Below are 21,743 nucleotides of genomic sequence, written 5' to 3' on the forward strand. Positions count from 1 at the left end.
GGGTAAATATTGTTTTGTGGAACTTAGTACCAGGAGAATGTATAAAGTTTCAATGTAAAATGTATTTCTTACCCTGTGAGTAATGGTAAAAAATGTTTTTAGAGCTGGAGTTCTAGGAAATGCTCTAAATATTAGTGTGCTTAAGAATCTCCTGAGGTGCTTGTTAGAATGAAGATTTGGGGCTTCTGATATGGGTGGTTCAAGCTTCACACTTTGAGGAGAAATTGAAGCAATGAGAATTGATTATGATAATGAAACAGGTCATACATTAGGATTCAAGTTTCAGCACGTTAGATTTTTTGGTTTATTTTAATAAATGCTATTAACATCTAGTTATTTCAGGATTACTTTAGGAATTATTCAAGTATATACGAGATATCGTGTTTTTAAAAGTTTTAGTGTTCCTTTTTTCCATTTCAGGTGTGAGTGATGTAGACTATAGTCTCTATCCAGACAGACAACTACAGGGACAGTGGCTGCGTTCTTACCTTGAAGCTTACAAAGAGTATAAAGGCTTTGGGACTGAAGTCACTGAAAAGGAGGTTGAAATACTCTTCATTCAGGTCAATCAGTTTGCATTGGTAAGTTTAAATATAAACAATGAAAGATTCTTAATATAATTTAAACAGCTTTAAAAAAAAATGTTTATTCATTTTCAAAAGAGAGGGAGCAGGGGAAGAGGGACAGAGAGGTAGCAGAGGATCTGAAGTGGGCTCTGCACTGACAGCAGTGAGCCCGATGTGGGGCTCGAACTGACGGAACCGTCAGATGACCTGAGCTGAAGTGGGATGCTCAACCGACTGAACCACCCACATGCCCCTAAAAAGCTTTTTAATTTTCATCATCTTTTGTGTATTTTTGTTTAAAATTAGGACAAAACATGATTTTTTTACAACTCCAATATTAAGGAGCTTTTGAGGACAGAGATTTTGTTTTATTCATTATTTTATTCTTAACCTCTAAAATAACAGTGCCTTACCCACATGGTAAGTGCTCAGTAATTACATGATGAATGGATTCTAGCTAGAGTTAGGATTAATTGTGAAGCAGTTTTTTATATTCTATCTATTCTCTTTATGTTACAAAAAACATATAATCAAGGAAAGATTTATGGGAAACGAGGCTTTCCACAGTACATTTAAATTTTTTTTTAATGTTTGTTTATTTTTGAGAGACAGACGAACGAGGAAGGGCAAGAGAGAGAGGACACAGAATCCAAAGCAGGCTCCAGGCTCTGAGCTGTTAGCACAGAGCCTGACACTGGGCTTGAACTCATGAACAGTGAGATCATGACTTGAGCTGAAGTCGGACGCTTAACCGACTAAGCCATCCAGGTGTCCCTCCACAGTACATTTAATCATCACATCTTACTGTTAAGATGATAAAAGTAGATTGGAAGGAATAGAATTATGTTTTCATAACTTACCTAGTATTTTGTCTTGGTCTTCTTTTGATAAGCAGTTAGTTATTTCCAGCTTCTTTGATGTGTTAATGCTTTATTATTATTTTTAAGACCCACTTTTCTGTACTCTTGAGTGCATTTATTTTTTTTTATTTATTTTTTTTTATTTTTTTTTTTCAACGTTTATTTATTTTTGGGACAGAGAGAGACAGAGCATGAACGGGGGAGGGGCAGAGAGAGGGAGACACAGAATCCGAAACAGGCTCCAGGTTCTGAGCCATCAGCCCAGAGCCCAACGCAGGGCTCGAACTCACGGACCGCGAGATCGTGACCTGGTTGAAGTCGGACGCTCAACCGACTGTGCCACCCAGGTGCCCCGAGTGCATTTATTTTTTAAAAAAGAGTTCAATTATCTTTTGAGAGTGGTGTGATGAATTAGAATGAGCTTTCAGCTAAGGTGTTACACAATTAAATTGAATACTCGGTTGAAGTTATTTTAGCTGTTTCTTCTTAGTTTTAATACAATTTGGTACAATTCACATGGGGAATATTTGCTATGTTGTCTTTACAAATAAACCCTGTTGATGGCTCATGGCTGTACTTTTTCCATTGTTTTAAGAGCAGCATTTTCCCAGAGCCATTCAGAATACATCTGAAATAAGAGGGTGTGCTGAAACTTGACTCATCTTCTGTTCTGATATCTATTTTCAGTGAACTGTTGGCTAAATTAATGGCCTGCTCTCCAGCTGGTCCTAGGATGCCTGCTGTTCCCATTTATTTTATTTAAGCATGATCTTAAAGTAGAGAATGTAGGGTTTTCTTTCTCATGACGTTACTTAATAAACTTCAAAATTTACCTACATAGTTCTGTTTAGCCACTGTCTATATTAATATGAGGAATATTATTGTCGCTATAATTTATATTTTTTCATGCACCTATTTACGTAAATTATTCCTAAGGCATTGAGTTCATTAATTTCCACAGAAAGTCCACATAGCTTATTGATTAGTCAAACAAAAACACTGTTTACTATTAGCTAACTTGGGTTCTCTTGTAAACTTTTGATGATAAAAATTTAACAGCTTTGGATACTGCAGTTGTATATATATCATGGTATTGAAAAATAACTACTTCTGGTTTGATTATCAAGTTGTTTATAATACCCATTAATAAGATACCTAGTACTTACTACTCTAGGTCATGTAGATTGGAGGATTAAAAGAAGAATACAACAGTGCATTGCTTCAAAGTACTTACAATTTGGAAGGGCAAATAATATGTACAAAATACTTTTTAGATAACATTTAACACGCATCCCTGTTTAAAATTCATAGCAAATTAGAATTGGAGGGAAACTTACTTAACCTGATTAAACAAACAACCTGATTTTATTTTTTTAAGTTTATTTATTTATTTTGAGAGAGAGCGAGCACAAACGAGAAAAGGCAGGGGGGCAGGGGGAGAGAATCCCAGACAGGCTTTGCACAGTCAGTATGGAGCCCGATGCAGGTCTCAAACTCAAGAACTGTGAGATCATAAGCTGAGCTGACTTCAGATACTTAATGAACTGAGCCACCCAGGCACCACAATTTAACCTGAATAAGAAGAAAAAATATATGACATGTACAGCAAACATTTATGAAATGTCATGATCAGTAGAAGGTCTTACAGAAAAAGAATAAAGGATGGTTGATGAGGGACACCTGTGTGGTTCAGTTGGTTAAGCGTCTGACTCTTGATTTCAGCTCAGGTCATGATCGATCTCACGGTTTAAGCCACACATCGGGCTCTGTGCTGTTAGCACAGGTTGGGATTTTCTCTTTCCCTCTCTCTCTCTGCCCCTACCCTGCTCATGTGCATGTGCTCTCTCTCAAAATAAAAACTTCAAGAAAAAACAGAAGGATGGTTAATGAGAGAGACATAAAACTTCGATACCTTTTTAATAGTATTCCTTATTTAGCATGTCCTTAATTTACATAATCTTTAGTTTTCATATACATTACAGTTTATTCTCTGAGAGTCTGTTACCAATTTCCGATTTTTCCTCATTAAGAAACCATTGAGAACCAGGTATGAAGCCAATTTTGGTTTGAATTTCTCTTTTTATTTAAATTGTGCTGCGGTCCTCTTTTATGTGCTGTTCTTGACAACTCTCTCCAGAGGTGGGTTACTTTCTTGCATCAGGACCTCTCTTGCTATCTTTAGAATAGAAAGAATATAGCAGAATTTAGATGAATGCTCACATTTGGCTTCACAGCCCCTCTTACTTGAGATTATTAATTCTCCTGAGATTTGATGTATATGCCTTTCGTTTCATTTTTTAAAGAATCATTTTATTATTTTCTTTTTTAATATTTATTTACTTAGCATGTATGCACATGCAGGGAAGGGGTAGAGAATCCCAAGCAGGCTCCCTGATGTCAGTGCAGAGCCTGATATGGGGGCTCGATCCCATGAACCATTAGTTCATGACCTGATCTGAAATCAAGAGTCGGACAGTTAACTGATTGAGCCACCCAGGTGTCCCTGTATGCCTTTCTTTTTCAAGATTTTTTTTGCAGTTTTTTTTCTTTTTTTAAGCTAGCCCAGTTTACATAATTCTTTTACCAACTCTTAATTTCACCCCACAGTAATTAAGTAAACGTCTGTCACAATCTCAAGTGTTGGAATGAATAAATAATTGGGAAGGTAGGGGGAAACAAAAGCAAACCCTCTTTTTTCTTTATTATCTTTCATGCACTCCTCAGGCCACTGCAATCTGTCTTCTCCCCTCACTATTCTAAAAATAAAAAATAATTCATGGCAGGGTTACCAATAATGACATAATTACTAAATACAGTTTGAACTTTCAGTGTTTATCTTATTTGTTCTGCCAAAATCATTTGACAGTATTTACCATTGATTTTTAGAATTTTTTTTTTTATTAATTTTTGTGATAACCATTCTTCCTTGGTTCTCTTTTGTATTTTCCTACTCAGTCTCTTTCCCTGGCTCCTCCTTTTCTTCCTCTTCTCCCAGTCCTCTTACAATACTGGTGTTTCCTATTGTCCTGATTTTGGGTTCTCCCAGCTCCTTTCACTTTAAATACTTCCATTGGATGATTTAATCCCATTACTTTTTTTTTTTTTTAATGTTTATTTTTGAGAGAGACCGAGCACGACCAGTGGAGGGGCAAAGAGAGAGGGAGACACAGAATCCGAAGCAGGCTCCAGGCTCTGAGCTGTCAGCACAGAGCCCAGCTTAGGGCTCGAACTCATGGACGGGGAGATCATGACCTGAGCCGAAGTCAGACTCTTAACCGATTGAGCCACCCAGGTGCCCCTAGTCCTGTGACTTTATTGTACTTCCTATTAATGATCCCAAGTTGATTTTTTTTTTCCTTTGTTGATCTCAAGATCAGTATTTGCCACCATCCAGGATACCATTAGTAATTGACCACAGTATGTCCAAATTTGAATTTTATTTCATGCATCCTGTCCTCTGTTCCATTATTTATTCTTTGTTCTGTCTTGATTTAATTAAATATCATCCATGTAGTTGCTGTATTCTGAAATCAGGAAAAAAAGTAATTTTCTTTTATGTCATGTGTTCCTCTTCTTTATTATCAATTTTTTCTATTTCCAAGTTCTGTTACTCTTAGTTCCTAAAATTCTCTCAATTCCAGCCATATCTCCTTAATTATGTGACATTTGATTAAGCCGCTAGTTTCTCACCTATGTCAACTTCTACTGGTCTCTTTGCCTCCAAGTTTCTCCTGTCTATATTTCATCCTGTACATTTAAAAAGTTAATATTTTTAATAACTAGATCTAATTCATGAATATAAGTCTCTTCCATTTTTATGGTTCCCCGTGACCTACAGGGTGAATCCAAATGATAGCAGTCTGTAAATTCTGTCTTCTTTCCCACCTCCACTTCTGCTTTAGCAGAGTCATCTTGTTTTCTGTACATTCCATGTTTGAAGCCTATATGCTTTTGTATAAGTTATTTCTTCCTCCCTAGAGTGCCCTCTTCCCTGCATCCTCTGGCAAATTCTTTTTGTTCCTTATAGACGTGTCTTATATATTGTTTCCTCCTCTGAGACCCTTCCTTCCTTGATCACTTGTCATGAAGACAGCATATACATACATTATAAAGCTGATTTGAAGTGGAGAAAAGAGGTTTGAGTAAGATTAGGATATAGATGTTTTTTAATGAATGGCTGGTTAAATATTTACTGCTGAGGGCGTGAGTAGACTTGTAAATATTAAAAGACTTCATATGTTGCTGATTGTTTATTGTAATTAATACTGAGATGGTAAACAAAAGTAGGCATTTGTATTATAAAATCAAATAGAGTATACATATGGGTTTTTTAATTGTTAGACACATTGTTTGCAGACTTTGGATTATTTCTAAGAAAATGTTAGTTTTAGGAAACCAGTTTTCAGGTTTTCAGAAACCAGTTTGAGGATTCATTTTAGTTACTTGTTTGTCTTATAAAGCCTTGAATTGTTCTTTGCCACAGAGATGGGTACCTGTTGTCAGTAATATGAATTCACACTAGATGCACTTCTGGCTTTGTGGAGGGAGACTTTATTAATTATAAGGGGAAGAGAATATAAGGAATTAAACAATTATAGTAAACACAAGGAAGGAGAGAAGTATAGAGAAGAACAAAGAAGGGTTAGTACACCAAGTCAGGTACTTATAACATCCAACCTTCTTGCTAGGGAAGCCCCGTGGTGAATAGCCCAGTTGGAGTCCTGATAGAGGGTTGTGGGCAGAGCATCCTCCCCTCAGGTGGGACTTCAAACAAGCTATTCCCGCCAGGGCAATATATATTACCCTTGTGTGACTTATGGTTAGTCATTAAGTTTGCCTCAGTGCAGTCCCGAGCTATACTGTTTTTCTCTGTTTCTCTTACATCGTATCTCACAATCTTAGGAGCCTGGGCTTCTGCATATTCCTCATCCCTCCCAGATCCATCCTGGTCTGGCTCAAGGAGGAAGGTGAGGCTTGTTAATCCTTCTTGTTGTCAGGAACAGAAGCGTCAGTTCTGATCCTGAGGCCAGATGCAGAATAAGCCAACTGAGCCCCCCCCCCCCCCCCCCCCGCCGATTGTGTTTGTGCGGCTGTCAGAAATGCATGACAGGTCATACAAACAACTTCTATACAGAACAATAGCCTAGAAGTTAAAATGCCCTTTAATAGACTTACATATCTATAACTTCCAAATTTGAAAGAAATAATAAGAGTATAAGTAAATCACATAGAATATTACATTATTTTATTAGGACTTAAGTATTTTCTTTGATATTTTGGGGAAATGATGAATGGGCTGTTTTCCTGCATTTCCGTTTCATCCATTTAAGAGTCTAATGTATATAAATTTTTCATTTTTCATCCTATAAAAGGTGTTGCCTGTCAAAAAGGGATTTTTGTGAAGTTTGTGTGTAGTGCATCTCTAATGTAGAACTGTTTAGTTATTTTATACTAGTATATGAATGAATGTTGCTTGAAATGGCGGGAAGAGCTGGTTTGATGTTATTTTTAGGTGTAGAATTTCTCGATTGCAGTCTTTTCTACTCACAGAACTGGCCTGATAAGAGATTACAGATGATTTTTATATCACTTTAAATATGGCTAGGTGATTTAAACTAGTGGTTCTCAAACTTTTTCATCTCAGGATTTTCTTTTTACACTTCCAAGATTTTTTTTTTTAATGTTTTTTATTTCATTTTTGAGAGAGCATGCATGCGTGAGTGCAAGCAGGGGAGGAGCAGGGAGAAAGGGAGACTGAGAATCCAAAGCAGGCTCCAGGCTCCGAACTGTCACCACAGAGCCTGATGCAGGGCTTAAACTCACAAACCACGAAATCATGAAGTCAGACACTTAACCAACTTGAGCCATCCAGGACCGCCCCCCCCCGCCCCCCGATTTTTTTTTTTTAAAGAGCATGCAAGCAGAGTAGGGGCAGAGGGGCAGGGAGAGGGGGAAGACAGAGAATCCCAAGCAGACTCTGTGCTGTCAAGCACAGAGCCTGACACAGGGATTGAACTCACAAACAATGGGGTCATGACCTAAGCTGAAATCAAGAGTCAGATACTTAACTGACTGAGCCACCCAGGCGCCCCAATATTTTTTTTTTGAATGTTTATTTATTTTGAGAGAGTGCAAGTAGGGGAGGGGCAGAGAGAGAGGGAGAAAGAGAATCCCAAGCAGGCTTCATGCTCAGCCCACAGCCAGACATGGGGCTTGATCTCATGACCCTGAGATCATGACCTGAACCCAAATCAAGAGTTGGACACTCAACCAACTGAGCCACCCAGACATCCCTCAAGATTTTTTTGAAGACATCTATGTGCTTTTGTTTATTTCAGTTAATTATCAGTATTTGTCATACTGAAAATTAAAACAAATTCAAAATATTTATTAAGTAAAAAATAATAAACTTGTTAACATAAACATCATTTTGAATGGAAAATAACTATTTTTCCAAAACAAAAAAACAATTTAGTGAGAAGAATGGCATTATTTCACACTTTTGCAAATCCTTATAATGTCTGGCTTAATAAAAGTTAGATTCTTTTTTTTTTAATTTTTTTTTTAATGTTTTATTTATTTTTGAGACAGAGACAGAGCATGAGCAGGAGTGGGGCAGAGAGAGAGGGAGACACAATCTGAAGCAGGCTCCAGGCTCCAAGCTGTCAGCACAGAGCCTGACACAGGGCCGATGGCGGGGCTCAAACTCACAAACCACGAGATCATGACCTGAGCCGAAGTCGGATGCTTAACCAGCTGAGCCACCCATGCGCCCCAAAAGTTAGATTCTTATATCTACTTCTGCATTTCATCTGTTGCAATATATTGGCTTGGTTAAAGTATACAAAGAAAGTTCTGTGTCACACATGTGTTGGAAGAAATGAGTACATTGCCTTTTCAGATAATTGTGTATTTTCTCTTTGATACATCACCAGAACTCAACAGGTGGTTATTTCTTAAAGGTTAGTTGCAATGTGCAGTCAGAAAACATCAATTAATTTTTCGTATTCTATTCTATTATAATCCATTGATTTACTTTGCACTTTGAATGGCTCTTTTGGCAGTGCATGATTTTGTAATTTTAACACCATTCAGTATTATTTGGGAAATATTGATTCATTGAGTTGTATAGATCTTACAGATGTTAATACATCTCATTATATGATATAAAAATATCACATTTGCTGATATCACAATCAGTGCCATCAGAAAAGTTTTAAATACTGTATTGAGAAGCTGGTAGGCTCACAGAATCAAATACAAATTTTCCAAAGTTCTAATTTTAGGTTGAATACTTGAAGACTATCATTGGCAACAAATACTGTCAATTATTTTCATTGAAATGACAAGTGCTCTTTTTTATATCTGAGAAATATCTGCCAAATGCCCAAGTCTAATAAGTGGTTCGAATGTCAGTTGTTCTTTCAAGTAAACATGATGTTCCATTAAAAATGTGCAAGTTCAGCTCACAACTCAGTCATAAATGTTTTTCCTTGAAACAACCTTCCTCTTTTGGGTGTATAGCAGACTGCTTTATGTGTACTTTCCTACACCATCTCACAGAATATTAGAACGTGTACTCAAGGGTAGAGATTTAATAAAATTAATAATTTCAATGGCTTCGTAAAGGACATTCTTCACACAGACAAGACTAGTCTTTTACTGTGTGTAGTGGTGATGTGAGTGTGTGTGTTTGGTGACACTGCCTTGACATATTGTAAGGTACTAGTAGCTTTACCCACCATTGCTTTTAAACCATCATTGCAGATGTTAACATATTCAAGAAGGCAAGTAGCATATTAATAGTATTATAAGAAATACAGATTTTTTAAATCCAATGTTTTATTAAAACAAAAATAGAACCAAAGTTAAAATATACTTGATCCTTTTTTTTTTTTTAATAGCAAGAGAGTAAGGGCTTTAATACTGCTATCATCAGTATTTGAAGACACAGCACTGAAACAAAACCAAATAATTTTTTCCCTTACTGAAAAATTCAACACTCATGTAAGAAAGTTAAAGAAAAATACACCGTTGGGGTGCCTGGGTGGCTTAGTCAGTTAAGCATCCGACTTTGGCTCAGGTCATGGTCTCATGGTTCATGAGTTCAAGCCCCATGTTGGGCTCTGTTCTGACAGCTCAGAGTTTGGAGCTTGCTTTAATTTTTTTAGTATTTATTTTTATTTAATTTTTTACATTTAATTTTTTTTAATTTACATCCAAATTAGATATCCTATAGTGCAACAGTGATTTAATGCCCCTTACCCATTTAGCCCAACCCCCCTCCCACAACCCCTCCAGTAACCCTCTGTTTGTTCTCCATGTTTAAAAAAAAATTTTTTTTTACATTATTTATTTTTGAGAGAGTGAGACAAAGTGAGAGTGGGGTAGGGGCAGAGAGAGGGGGAGACACAGGATCGGAAACAGGCTCCAGGCTCTGAGCTGTCAGCACAGAGCCCAACGTGGGGCTCGAACCCACAGACTGTGACATCATGACCTGAGCCGAAGTTCGATGCTCAACCAACTGAGCCACCCAGGCACCCTCCATATTTAAGAGTATTTTATGTTTTATCCCCTCCCCCCCGTTTTTATATTTTTTTTGTTTCCCTTCCCTTTTGTTCATCTGTGTCTTAAAGGCCTCATATGAGTGAAGTCATAAGATACTTGTCTTTTTCTGACTAATTTCGCTTGGCATAATACCCTCTAGTTCTATCCACATAGTTGCAAATGGCAAGATTTCAGTCTTTTTTTTTTTTTAACGTTTTATTTATTTATTTATTTATTTAAAAAAAATTTTTTTTCAACGTTTTTTTTTTTATTTTATTTTTTGGGACAGAGAAAGACAGAGCATGAACGGGGGAGGGGCAGAGAGAGAGGGAGACACAGAATCGGAAACAGGCTCCAGGCTCTGAGCTGTCAGCCCAGAGCCTGACGCGGGGCTCGAACTCACGGACCGCGAGATCGTGACCTGGCTGAAGTCGGACGCTTAACTGACTGCGCCACCCAGGCGCCCCAACGTTTTATTTATTTTTGAGACAGGGAGAGACAGAGCATGAACGAGGGAGGGTCAGAGAGAGAGGGAGACACAGAATCTGAAGCAGGCTCCAGGCTCTGAGCTGTCAGCACAGAGCCCGGCGCGGGGCTTGAACTCACGGACCGCGAGATCATGACCTGAGCCGAAGTCGGCTGCTTAACCGACTGAGCCACCCAGGCGCCCCAAGATTTCATTCTTTTTGATTGCCGAGTAATACTCCTTGTGTGTGTGTGTGTGTGTGTGTGTGTATGCATGTGTGTGTGTGTGTATACATATATATACACGTATATATATATAGTATATATATACATATAGTATATGTATATACATATGTACGTATGTACGTATATATGTATATATACATATAGTATATGTATATATACATATAGTGTATATATATATGTGTATGTATGTATACACACCATTTCTTTATCCACTCATCCAATGATGGACATTTAGGCTTTTTCCATACTTTGGCTATTGTTGATAGTGCTGCTACAAACATTGGGGTGCATGTACCCCTTCGAAACAGCATACCTGTATCCCTTGGATAAATACCTAGTAGTGCAATTGCTGGGTCCTAGGGTAGTTCTATTTTTAATTTTTTGAGGAACCTCCACACTGTTTTCCAGAGTGGCTGCACCAGCTTGTGTTGCTACCAGCAATGCAGAAGAGATCCTCTCTCTCAGCATCCTTGTCAACATCTGTTGTTGCCTGAGTTGTTAATGTTAGCCATTCTGACAGGTGTTAAGATGGTATCTCATCGTGGTTTTGGTATGTATTTCCCTGATGATGAGTGATGTGGAGCATTTTTTCATGTGTCAGTTGGCCATCTGGATGTCTTCTTTGGAGAAGTGTCTATTCGTGTTTTTTGCCCATTTCTTCACTGGATTATTTGTTTTTTGGGTGTTGAGTTTGATAAGTTCTTCATAGATTTTGGATACTAACCCTTTTTCTGGTATGTCATTTGCAAATATCTTCTGCCATTTTTTTGGTTGCCTTTTAGTTTGGCTGGTTGTTTCCTTCGCTGTGCAGAAGCTTTACATTTTGTTGAGGTCCCAATAGTTCATTCTTGCTTTTGTTTCCCTTGCTTCTGGAGATGTGTTGAGTAAGAAGTTGCTGCAGCCAGGGTCAAAGAGGTTTTTGCCTGCTTTATCCTTGAGGATTTTGATGGCTTCCTGTCTTACATTTAGGTCTTTCATCCATTTTGGGTTTATTTTTGTGTATGGTGTAAGAAAGTGGTTCAGGTTCATTCTTCTGCGTGTTTCTGTCTAGTTTTCCCAGCACCACTTGCTGAAGAGACTGTATTTCATTGGATATTGTTTCTTGCTTTGCCAAAGATTAGTTGGCCATATGTCTGTGGGTTCATTTCTGGGTTCTCTGTTCTCCTATATTGATCTGAGTGTCTGTTTTTGTGCCGTATAGGAAATAGTTTTGAGTCTCAGACACCTCCCCTGGGTTGACGACCACTGTTTTAGACTTTAAAAAGAAGGAAGCACATCTCATCTCATAATTCATTTCTCAATATGTGGGACTTCCTCAGGTAGAAAGAGGACCATTTTTGTTATGTTATTTTTATTTTATTTTTTATTTTATTTTATAATATTTTATTTTTTAATGTTTATTTTTGATAGAGAGTGTGCGTGCACACACGCGTAAGAGCACAAGTTGGGGAGGGGCAGAGAGCAGGGAGACACAGAATCTGAAGCAGGCTCTATGCTCTGAGCTGTCAGCACAGAGCCAGATGTAGGGCTCTAACCCACAAACTGAGCTCATGACCTGAGCTGAAGTCAGATGCTTAACCCACTGAGCCAACTAGGCACCTCAGAAAACCATTTTTGAAAGTTTTTATATTTTTATCATTCTAATTTTATATAATTATAGTAATTAGCATTTTATTGAATGTTTGTTATATACCAGATATATATACTCGGTTCTGATGTGTGTTTTTTCTACATCACTAAGTAGTTCTCCAATTCTCAGCAGTGTCCTGCAATTCCATAGGTGTTAGATCCCATAGGTTAAGGGTTCAGTCTCACGACACTTCACTCCACTGTTCCCTCTTTCAGGTGCCAGTTGTAAGTCTCATTTGTTACCTGTGATTCTTACCCACTGGCTATAAATCGGAGGTTTCCAAAATTCCCACTTTGGGTGCGGTTAATTTGCGAGAGTGGCACTTAGAACTCAGAGAAGCATTTACATATGTTTACCAGTTTGTTATAAAGGATACAGAAGAACAGTCAGATGAAGAGGTACATAGGGCAAGGTCTAGAAGGGTCCTGAGTATAGGAATTTCTGTTCTCAAGGAGGATAGTGTATACCACCCTCCAGCGTGTGGATATATTCTGGTTCACCAGGCCTGGAAGCTCTCTGAACCCTCTCCTTTTGGGTTATATGGAGCCTTCATTACATAGGCAAGATTGATTAAAACATTGGGCATTGAAAACTGAACTCCCGTCTCTCTCCCCTTTCCCCTCCCTGGAGGTTGTGAGATGCCCACCCCTCTAATCATCTGATTGGTTTCCCTGGCAACCAGTTCTCATCTAGAGGTGCTTTCCAAAACTCAGGTGTGGTTGAAAGGGACTTGTTTTGAATAACAAGATACTCCTTTTACGTTTATTGTTCTGGAGCTATTTCAGGAACTTATAATAAAAGACCAAATATTATAACAAAAAGATGTTTCCATTGCTGTTATGCTTAGAAAATTCCAAGGATTTGGGGAACTGTGAGCCAGAGACAGTGGATAAAAACCAAATATTTATTTCTCATTATAAATCATATCACACCTGCATTTTACAGGTGACCAGACAAAGGTACAGAGAGGTTAATTGCTCAAAGTCATATAGGTAATAATGTTTGCAATTTGACTCCAGAGCTCAGCTTTTCTTAAATTTTGTTTAACCATTAGACTTCATGTGCATGTGACTTTAGCTGTTTACTCTTTACTACAATATTTATTCTTTTCTATATCTGTATTTGATGGGAAGTTATATATCCTGCTAGTGATTTTTTGAGGAAGTTAAAAGCAAAGTGTGATAATATTTTTTAAATGGATATTATTACAACAACATACTTTAAAGAGATCTTTAGAGGTTAAAAGTTTTATAGATATCTGTGTGTGTGTGTGTGTGTGTGTGTGTATGAAGTAAGGGAGATGATTCTTTTTCAGAAATACCAAATAAAAGCTGTGCTGTCTAGTTAATAGTAGGTTTACAACCTGTTGGACATATATATGAAACCCCTCTCCCCCCATAATGAGTGCCAAACCCTTGGACACTTCACTTCCCCATTCTTCCCCTTCTCCGTTTCGCAGGCTTATTTTTACAGGTTTTGCAGTGAGCATGAACCAAAGAACAACAGAGGGACTGAAAGTCTGTGCATCACCTCAGGAAATGTACATTATTCCAATTAGACTACTTTTTGCCTTAGATGGGCATAGGTGATGGGGTAAGGCTATAATCACTGTAGTACTCAGCCAGTGAGGATCCAGAGGAGGAACTTGCACACTAGGAGATAAATTGTCTGCTGTGACTGCTCCGAGTGTGCTTGTCTGTCAGACACCTGCTCTTGCAAGACTGTTGATTAAAGTCTTGCTTCACTGTGCTCCGAGTCTCCGTGTCCCTCCTTTGATTGGGTCAGTGAGATTATTTCCCACAATATATATAATTCCCTTCCTTCCTTCAAGGCCCCCGAGTAGGGGGTAGAGGGGCAGAGGGAAAGAATCTTTTTTTATTAAATGCTCATTTTTGAGAGATAAAGAGTGTGAGCACAAGCAGAGGAGGGGTAGAGAGAAAGGGAGACAGAGGATCTGAAGGGGGCTCTGTGCTGACAACAGAGAGCCCAATGCAGGGCTTGAACCATGAGATGATGACTTGAGCCAAAGTCAGACACTTAACCAACTGAGCCATGCAGGCGACTTCCAGAGTGAATCTTAAGCAGGTTCCACACTCAGTGTGGATCCCATGACCCTAGGATCATGACCTGAGCCTAAATCAAGAATTGGACACTCAACATACTGAACCACCTACACACTAGATGCCCCCTCCATTAATCTTTAAAACAATCCTGTGTGGAATACAGAATGGCTAATAGTTTCTTATCTTTTAAGTGATAATTCTGACACTAGTTGCAAAAAGAGTTAGTGACAGAACCTGGACTTGAAACCCCCCAATTCACAATTCAAATTAAGAATCCTTCCTCATTCATTGTGTTGCTTTACCTACCCAATTGGTTTGTTTGATTATTTTAATACCAAGATCACAGCTGTTGAGGAATTTTTTTTTCTGAGATACCTTTTGTTGTTACTATAAGGAATTTAGTTGAAATAAAACCCTTCAAGACTTTTTTTCTAGCTATATTTCTAGTTAGAATAGACTATTTCTTGGGAAGTGAGGTTTTATTAGCTAATATTCGAATCTTAAGATATTTTCTTGTTTAACTGGAAATAGATTGTAAAGCACACACATAGCAGTTATTTTATAGCTCGTACAGTCATCTGTTTTTCTCTTGAAGTCTTAAGACCCATTTTTGTCTGGCGTAGGTAAAATCATGTTACAGTATGTCATGGTTATAGAAAATTGTTGGGCCAATAACAATTGTTTTGAGATGTTTGGCATGTCTAGAACATTTTTCATATTTAAATATATTTTTCATTTTTGAGATTTGGATTTTCCCTTTTGTTTATATTTTTATGTCAAAAAGCCAAAGTCCTTTGATAATCCTGTATTTTTTAGGAAAAGCCTGTTGGCAGTTTTAATCATTAAAAATAATTAACCAACATCTATTAGTACTGATGCTGAACTCTGTCTCCACAAAGCAGTTACAGGAATTGGGCTTTATTTTCTTAAGAGGTTATAAACATATTATAATGTCTTTTGGTGTGGACATAGGTAGTCATCCAGATAACTGTATGCTCAGTATTTGCTGTTTTTTAGACAGAGCATCAAGATTGTATTCAGCATGGAGTTGAAGAAAAAGAACATTAATTATTTGACAGTTGTTTTATTAACAAATGTATTACCATAATTCTTGATTTTTCTTTCCTCCTTTTTAGGCTTCTCATTTCTTTTGGGGATTGTGGGCTTTGATTCAAGCCAAATACTCCACTATTGACTTTGATTTCCTTGGGTAAGTTTAATTATATTCTGTGTATTGCATTTGTCTCTACTTTTTTTGTTTGTTTTTTTTGGTGTACGTGTAGAACTCATGGGGTACACTGTAGTTATTATTATTTTCAGTCAAATCTTCTAAAGGTTTCATACATTTAATGGTTTGCAAGGAAATCTGGTATACCAATCTGTTAAATACTCTATTAGAAAAGTGTCCAGTAGGTGGTGCAGTAAACCAAAAATATGTCCTTTGAAAATCTTAAAACTTAAAAAAAAAATCAGCTTAGGAAGGTGAATGGAAAATGAAGGAAGGATTAAGATTTTCACCTTTGATTAATTGTTGTTATTCATTTCTCACTAGGTATGCAATTGTTCGTTTTAACCAATACTTTAAAATGAAGCCTGAAGTTACCGCATTAAAAGTGCCTGAGTAAAGAAGAGATTTGATTATTCTCAAGTAGCTGAACAATGCTTGTGAAATCTTTTCTTAAGAAATTTTGAAAAGCCAATATTTGTTAAAATTCTGTTGTTTAATTTGGTTATCTTGCTTTACAAATTATGCCTCTAAACCAATCTATTTTTTAAATAGACTGAATGATGTCAGGAAGTACACCTACTGCTATCAGTGTGTGGTGGATTAGAAGTTTGTTAAATCTGCAAAAAGGTATAAAGATATCAGTTTAATCCTTTCTTTGATAATTTAATCTCTGTTTATGTGAATTATTTATTATAAACTTAACATAATTCTGTGACTGCTTTCATCTGTTGGTTGAGTGTAAGCAATGAAAATGTTCCAGAGAAACTTTTTTTTTAAGTTTTACTTTAATATTAATTTTAGTAAACATTCTAAGTGTTCAGTGTAACTTTTTTATCTCGATACACTGTAAGAAATATGAATCATTCAGTCTTGAAATGCCAGATACTGGTATAGATAACTTAGGGTGTTCATAGAAAAATTTCTGTGTATGAGGGTAAACTGCATTTACTGTCTATGCTTAGTGGTACATCTTTTTGAATTGAATATTGGATAGTGTTTTTTGGGGAGGGGGTGGAATCTATCTTTAAATTCTCCTTTCCTTACATAGTCTGGCAGTATAAATATTAACCATATAATCCTGGAATAGATATGATTTTGTATTACCAAAATCTGCATTAAGTAATGTTTTCACATACTAAATATGGTCATTTAAGTTGCTAGTTTATTTTTAAAACTTGGTTGTATCATACTGTTTTTTACCAAAAATTTTGTTTTACTTAATGAAATATTCTGTGTTTTTTGTCTGTTTAGCTAGTAGAACAAATGCTAATTTTTGAAACAAAGAGTGGTTATCATACTTGGGAACAAGAAAATATTATTTAGATATTCTTTTTTACCTTTGCATATTCATTCCTTACAATTTCATTTCATGTTTTAGTGTTGCTCCATGTCTTTAGAATGACATGATTACATGATATATGCAGGTTCAGAGAACTAAATTGAAGCAGTTAAAAGAAAGAAATAAGGAACATTTAGGACTTTGATCTACTACACTTAGAATCTGATATAACAAATGTGAATTAAGCAGATATACTTGTGGTAGGAGGGCATCTTGTTTTAGTTTCTCTTGATTTTGTTTGTGTATTTTTTTAATTTTGTTTGGGAATGAGAGGGTGGTAATTATTATATGGAAGGAAGTTAGATCTTTGCGATAAGTAGGCTTCAAGTTTTGAAGACTGCCCCTGTGTGGGGATGAGCAGTCATGGTTAACTTAGAAAATTAGTCTGACAAGCTTTGCACTTTGGTCACATAAGTGCCCATGTACAAAGTTGGCTTAATGAATCTGCATATTCAGAATATGCAACTACAAATATATCCTCTAAGAAATCTTCTGGGGAGTTTGATGTATTATTCCAAATGACTTATATTCTCAGATAAGTGCTTTAAAATACTTGGATTATCTCAAGATGTTTAAAGCTAATAAAGTAAGTAGAAACACTTAAGGCCATTTTAAATGGTAAATTCTAGTTACATAAATAGAATCTTAAAATCTGCTTGTGTCTGTAACAGTGTTAGACTAAGATTTGTTTTCTACCTCCCCAGTGTTATTAATGTTCACTTCTGTTTTTTTAAACTGTATTAGTAAAGGATCAATAGAATTTTACCTAATTGACTAAATGAATGGAACCAATTAAACAGTAGCTTTTTACATAATGTTAGAATGAACTTGAAAAATTGTTTTTGGTGGAATTTTTATTTGTGGTTGGAACATTTTCTTAGGACAATGAATAATATGTAATACCCTTGATTTTTTGCTTTCTGACTTCTTAAAGTGAGAACTGTGTGTATGAGAGGAGACAAGATCAGTTTTCTACTTTATTCCATATTCTTCAAACTATTTTGAATAGGGATTCACTGAGCCTTTTCTGGTAGACTGTGCATAGCTGCTAGCTGTGGTACTCTTCGAGAGATTCATATTAGAAGTGAATGTAAAGGGGAATAAAGGCTCTCACTTTAGCCCTAGGAGTATGCAGTGGGAGTTGGAAACAAAATAAGATATTTAAGATACTTTCCCCACTCTATGGCTAATTTTTGGGAGTTATGATGCTCCCACTTCCTTTGTGATGCTCCAAAACCTTCCCAGGTTTTTGGTATCATGCTGCAGCCTAATAATAGGGTTCAAAATTGCTTCCCTTTTTATTGACCATTTAAGGGAACCTAAAGGAAAAACTTCCTCTAAAATTTGTCCTGTGGCTTGCTGAGATGTCTGTTGCCTTTTTATGTTAAGCTAAGGAACTTGAATGCCTTACCTAATAACTCAGCTGGTAGTAAGTTCATTTTGTAAATATGAAAATGGTTGTTAGAGAAGTGGCATTCATGTGTACTCATTGTTAGTAGTCAATAGACCATAGTGGCCTGGATGCTTTAACAAGCAAAATTCCACATTTTTTCCTTTTGTTCCTTACATACTTGTATGATCTTACCTGACCAGTAATATTTGATTTTTTTTCCCTCCTGACCCCATGCTACCACTTGATTTTCCAGAAATCAAAGAGATGTGGTAGTAAATCATACTGTTCACATGGTCGTTTGAGATCAACATGAGCACAAAAACTCAACTAGGTCTGCCTGGAATGTATATAAAACAGTGTAAATAAACATTTGTAAATTAGTGTGAATTGTATCTTGCATATGAGATTGTGTATTGTTTTGCATTCTCTTCCCTTTTGTAGTTTTATTTTTTTTTAGGGGAGGGGGGGTAAGGAAATGATTCAGCTCTTTGGTTTTAGACTCAAAATAGCCAAAAGTTCTGGCTGCACAGTGGGATAGCAAGAGGAACTGGAAATAGGGTTTATCAGGTTTTGTCAATGTCATTACTTATTTATTTAGCCTCTCAGTGCCTAATACGACTTTTCTTCATTCTTTAGCTGGCCATTAGTTTTTGTGAGGTTAGATTGCTATAAGCAGTAAATTAATACACTCTAGAGCTCCTTTCTTTGAGTCATGATTCTAAGCTAAAGCAAATTAAAAATATAATGTGATGATTGCAGACTGAAGTATTACCCTTTCCTGTTTTCAAGGTTGTTAGCTTTTTTCTACCAAAAAAACCCCCAAACAAACCTTGACATTTTACGTATCTGTGTGAATCGAAATCCCATATGTATGAGATCTTGATAAATAATAGCTCGTAGCTCAACTTAAACATATCTCAGTTGGCTTCTATAAGTATAAAGTTGTTCATTACGGGATTGTAAAAGACAGAAAAGACCTAAGTAATGAGTAATCTTTTAATGACATAGTGCTATTTTCATTTTTGCTGGACTGAAAGTATTTACTTCAACTTCATAAAGGAAGTTAAAGGAAAAAAGTTCCCCCAAGCACTCTCAGTGAAAAGTTAAAAAGTTCCACTTTAAATATATAGGTTTTTCTTTTTTATATTACACAAAGCTTTCTGTACCATTTTTAAATTCCTTCATAGTACATATGAAAATACTATCAGTTTGATACTCTGCTTCAAATTGCTTTTAATAAGCATTTTATATGCATTCCAAAGTGATACAGACTTAAACTTCTAATATTAATCAGTCATTCAGTTGATATAGACAGAGTTACCAGTGCTTTATGCTAGGACGAGAGTTCTGTTATTGGGAGCAATTTGCACTAATTTCCTCAAAAAGCAAATGTGAGTAATATGCACAAAGGAAATGAATTATAAGTATGTGGTAAAACAGCCTTTTCCTTATTTCAGAATTGATATGCTCTGATTTTGCTTCCTTAGTTCATTTGATTTTAGAATGTCCTTTGATTGGAAACTAACATATTAAGGTAATCTGTTTTGCTTCTTCTTTTCCTTTTTTTTTTTTTTTTTTTTTTTAAAGACATTAGTTATTGAACCACCTTTTTTTCCCAGTTATATATATCACGTGTGTGATTATAGTGTTATGTCTTGGGTTAGAGGTCTTTGGACAGAAAAGCATATCAGTTATTTTAAATGATTTTTCCCCTATCTTTGAAGCTTAGTCTGTAAATGTGTTCTTGTAAAACAAAATGCTTGGGTTTGCATTACTTGAATACTTGAAAACCGAAATTAATAAGGTATCTTACATAATGAATTAGATACTTCCAATTTTTACATTAACAACTTTCATTTTTGGATAATTTGAAATGGACAGAGGATTCAATTATTTGAATGGATAAAAATGACAGGGTTTATAGAAAAATTCCCTTTTGTGTTTCAGTCATCCCAAATTCAACTTCTTAGGTTTCTGTCCTAAGATCTGCTTTTTTTTTTTTTTTTCTCCTGTACTTAATGCACTTACTATGCTATAGATAATATCAGATAGCAGGTTAAAATAAAATCTTTGTTCATTATGAATCGTTCAGCTTTTCTGGTTATGAAAAATTGCTCTGTAAAGTACTCCTAATCCCTAAATATAGGCATATTTTTGTTTACATCTTACCCATTAATGGTATAAATACCATTAATTATTGTAACAAAACACAAGATGTTTATAAAAATTGAAAACATTACATATTGTATTTGAACTAGTTAGTGAAGGGTAAGAAAACGCTGCTGATTTGAATTGTTTTCATTAAATTTCAAAACTCTTAATAAAGGAATGTTCAGAGATAGGTTGAGACCCATTGATCTCCATGTAAACCAGCGTTCATGACCTGAAGAAAACCCCAGAAACACAGTGGAGGAGGCAAGAATATTTACTTGCCATGGTTGTGGTGTGCTGCTACTTTTTAGGTAGTGACACACTGAGATCTTATTGTCCAATAATCTGAAGAAGTTTCCTGTTAGTTATGTGTACTAAAGTAACTCAGTTGGTAGAATCTGCTAAGAGGAAAGTTAAACTGTACTGTATTTAGGAACCTTTTTACAGCTGGGTGAAGTTTCCATGATATGAAGTATTTGAATTTTAAAATATACTGCTATCATAAGAAATAAGACATGGCATTATTCCATGTTCTTAAGTGATAATTTCCTTATTGAGTTTCAGAAGAAAAAACAAAATGAGTAATTGTCACTGCGTTAGCTGTATGTTGAATTGGGCAATTGTGGCATAAACCTTAAATTTGTGTTTATCAAATGTGAACCATAGTAGTATAATGCTGCTTTGTATATACTGTAAGTGCTACAAATAGTCTCAGCACTGAAAATGTATTGATACCTCTCAGATGAATGCAAATTTTGATGTAGGTGTTTTGATATGCCTCAGAAAGTATCTGAGTGTCTGAGAACTTGTCAATCTGTTTGATAATGGAGATACTTCCTGTTTTTGGTTGCATATTTTCATGTTTAAAATTTAATTTTTACATTTTTACTACTGTTAATTTAAGCATAAAATTTATTCTGTGGATAAAAATGGGGTTGCCAGTGAAGACAATAAAAAAACAGCCTCATTCATGTAACTGCTTACGTAAAAAATACATTTTTGCTGTATGTTCATAAACTTTTAATGAAGGTGTTTGTATTTCTGTTTGAATATAAGTGATGTTTAGGCTTTATTTCTGCTTAATAAGGCCTTTTATCATTGATTAAATGAAGGAATGTATCTTTTTGAAGAGATTTATATTCTGTAAATAAAAATTGGTTGTAACAATAAAGTTGGGTTCTAACTGCAGTGTACCATAAATCTTGTTCTTTCAACTTATTTTGGTGGATTTTCTTTTTTGGGGGGTTAGAAAACA

At 36.0% G+C, this 21,743-nt stretch overlaps 1 protein-coding gene across 2 annotated transcripts in view; it reads left to right on the forward strand.

The window, feature by feature from the left end:
- ETNK1 (ethanolamine kinase 1) overlaps nucleotides 1-20,358 on the forward strand; it is a 66,816-nt gene extending 46,458 nt beyond the window's left edge. For both annotated transcript variants that reach the window (XM_047865931.1, XM_047865932.1), the window contains exons 6-8: nucleotides 421-581; nucleotides 15,514-15,587; nucleotides 15,930-20,358. In XM_047865931.1, the coding sequence (XP_047721887.1) occupies nucleotides 421-581; nucleotides 15,514-15,587; nucleotides 15,930-16,002 (308 nt within the window). In that variant the 3' untranslated portion in view covers nucleotides 16,003-20,358. The remainder of the gene's footprint in view (nucleotides 1-420; nucleotides 582-15,513; nucleotides 15,588-15,929) is intronic.
- The last annotated feature ends 1,385 nt before the right edge of the window (nucleotides 20,359-21,743 follow it).

The sequence above is a fragment of the Prionailurus viverrinus genome, chromosome B4, assembly GCF_022837055.1.
Source record: "Prionailurus viverrinus isolate Anna chromosome B4, UM_Priviv_1.0, whole genome shotgun sequence".
NCBI classification, from domain to species: Eukaryota; Metazoa; Chordata; class Mammalia; order Carnivora; family Felidae; genus Prionailurus; species Prionailurus viverrinus.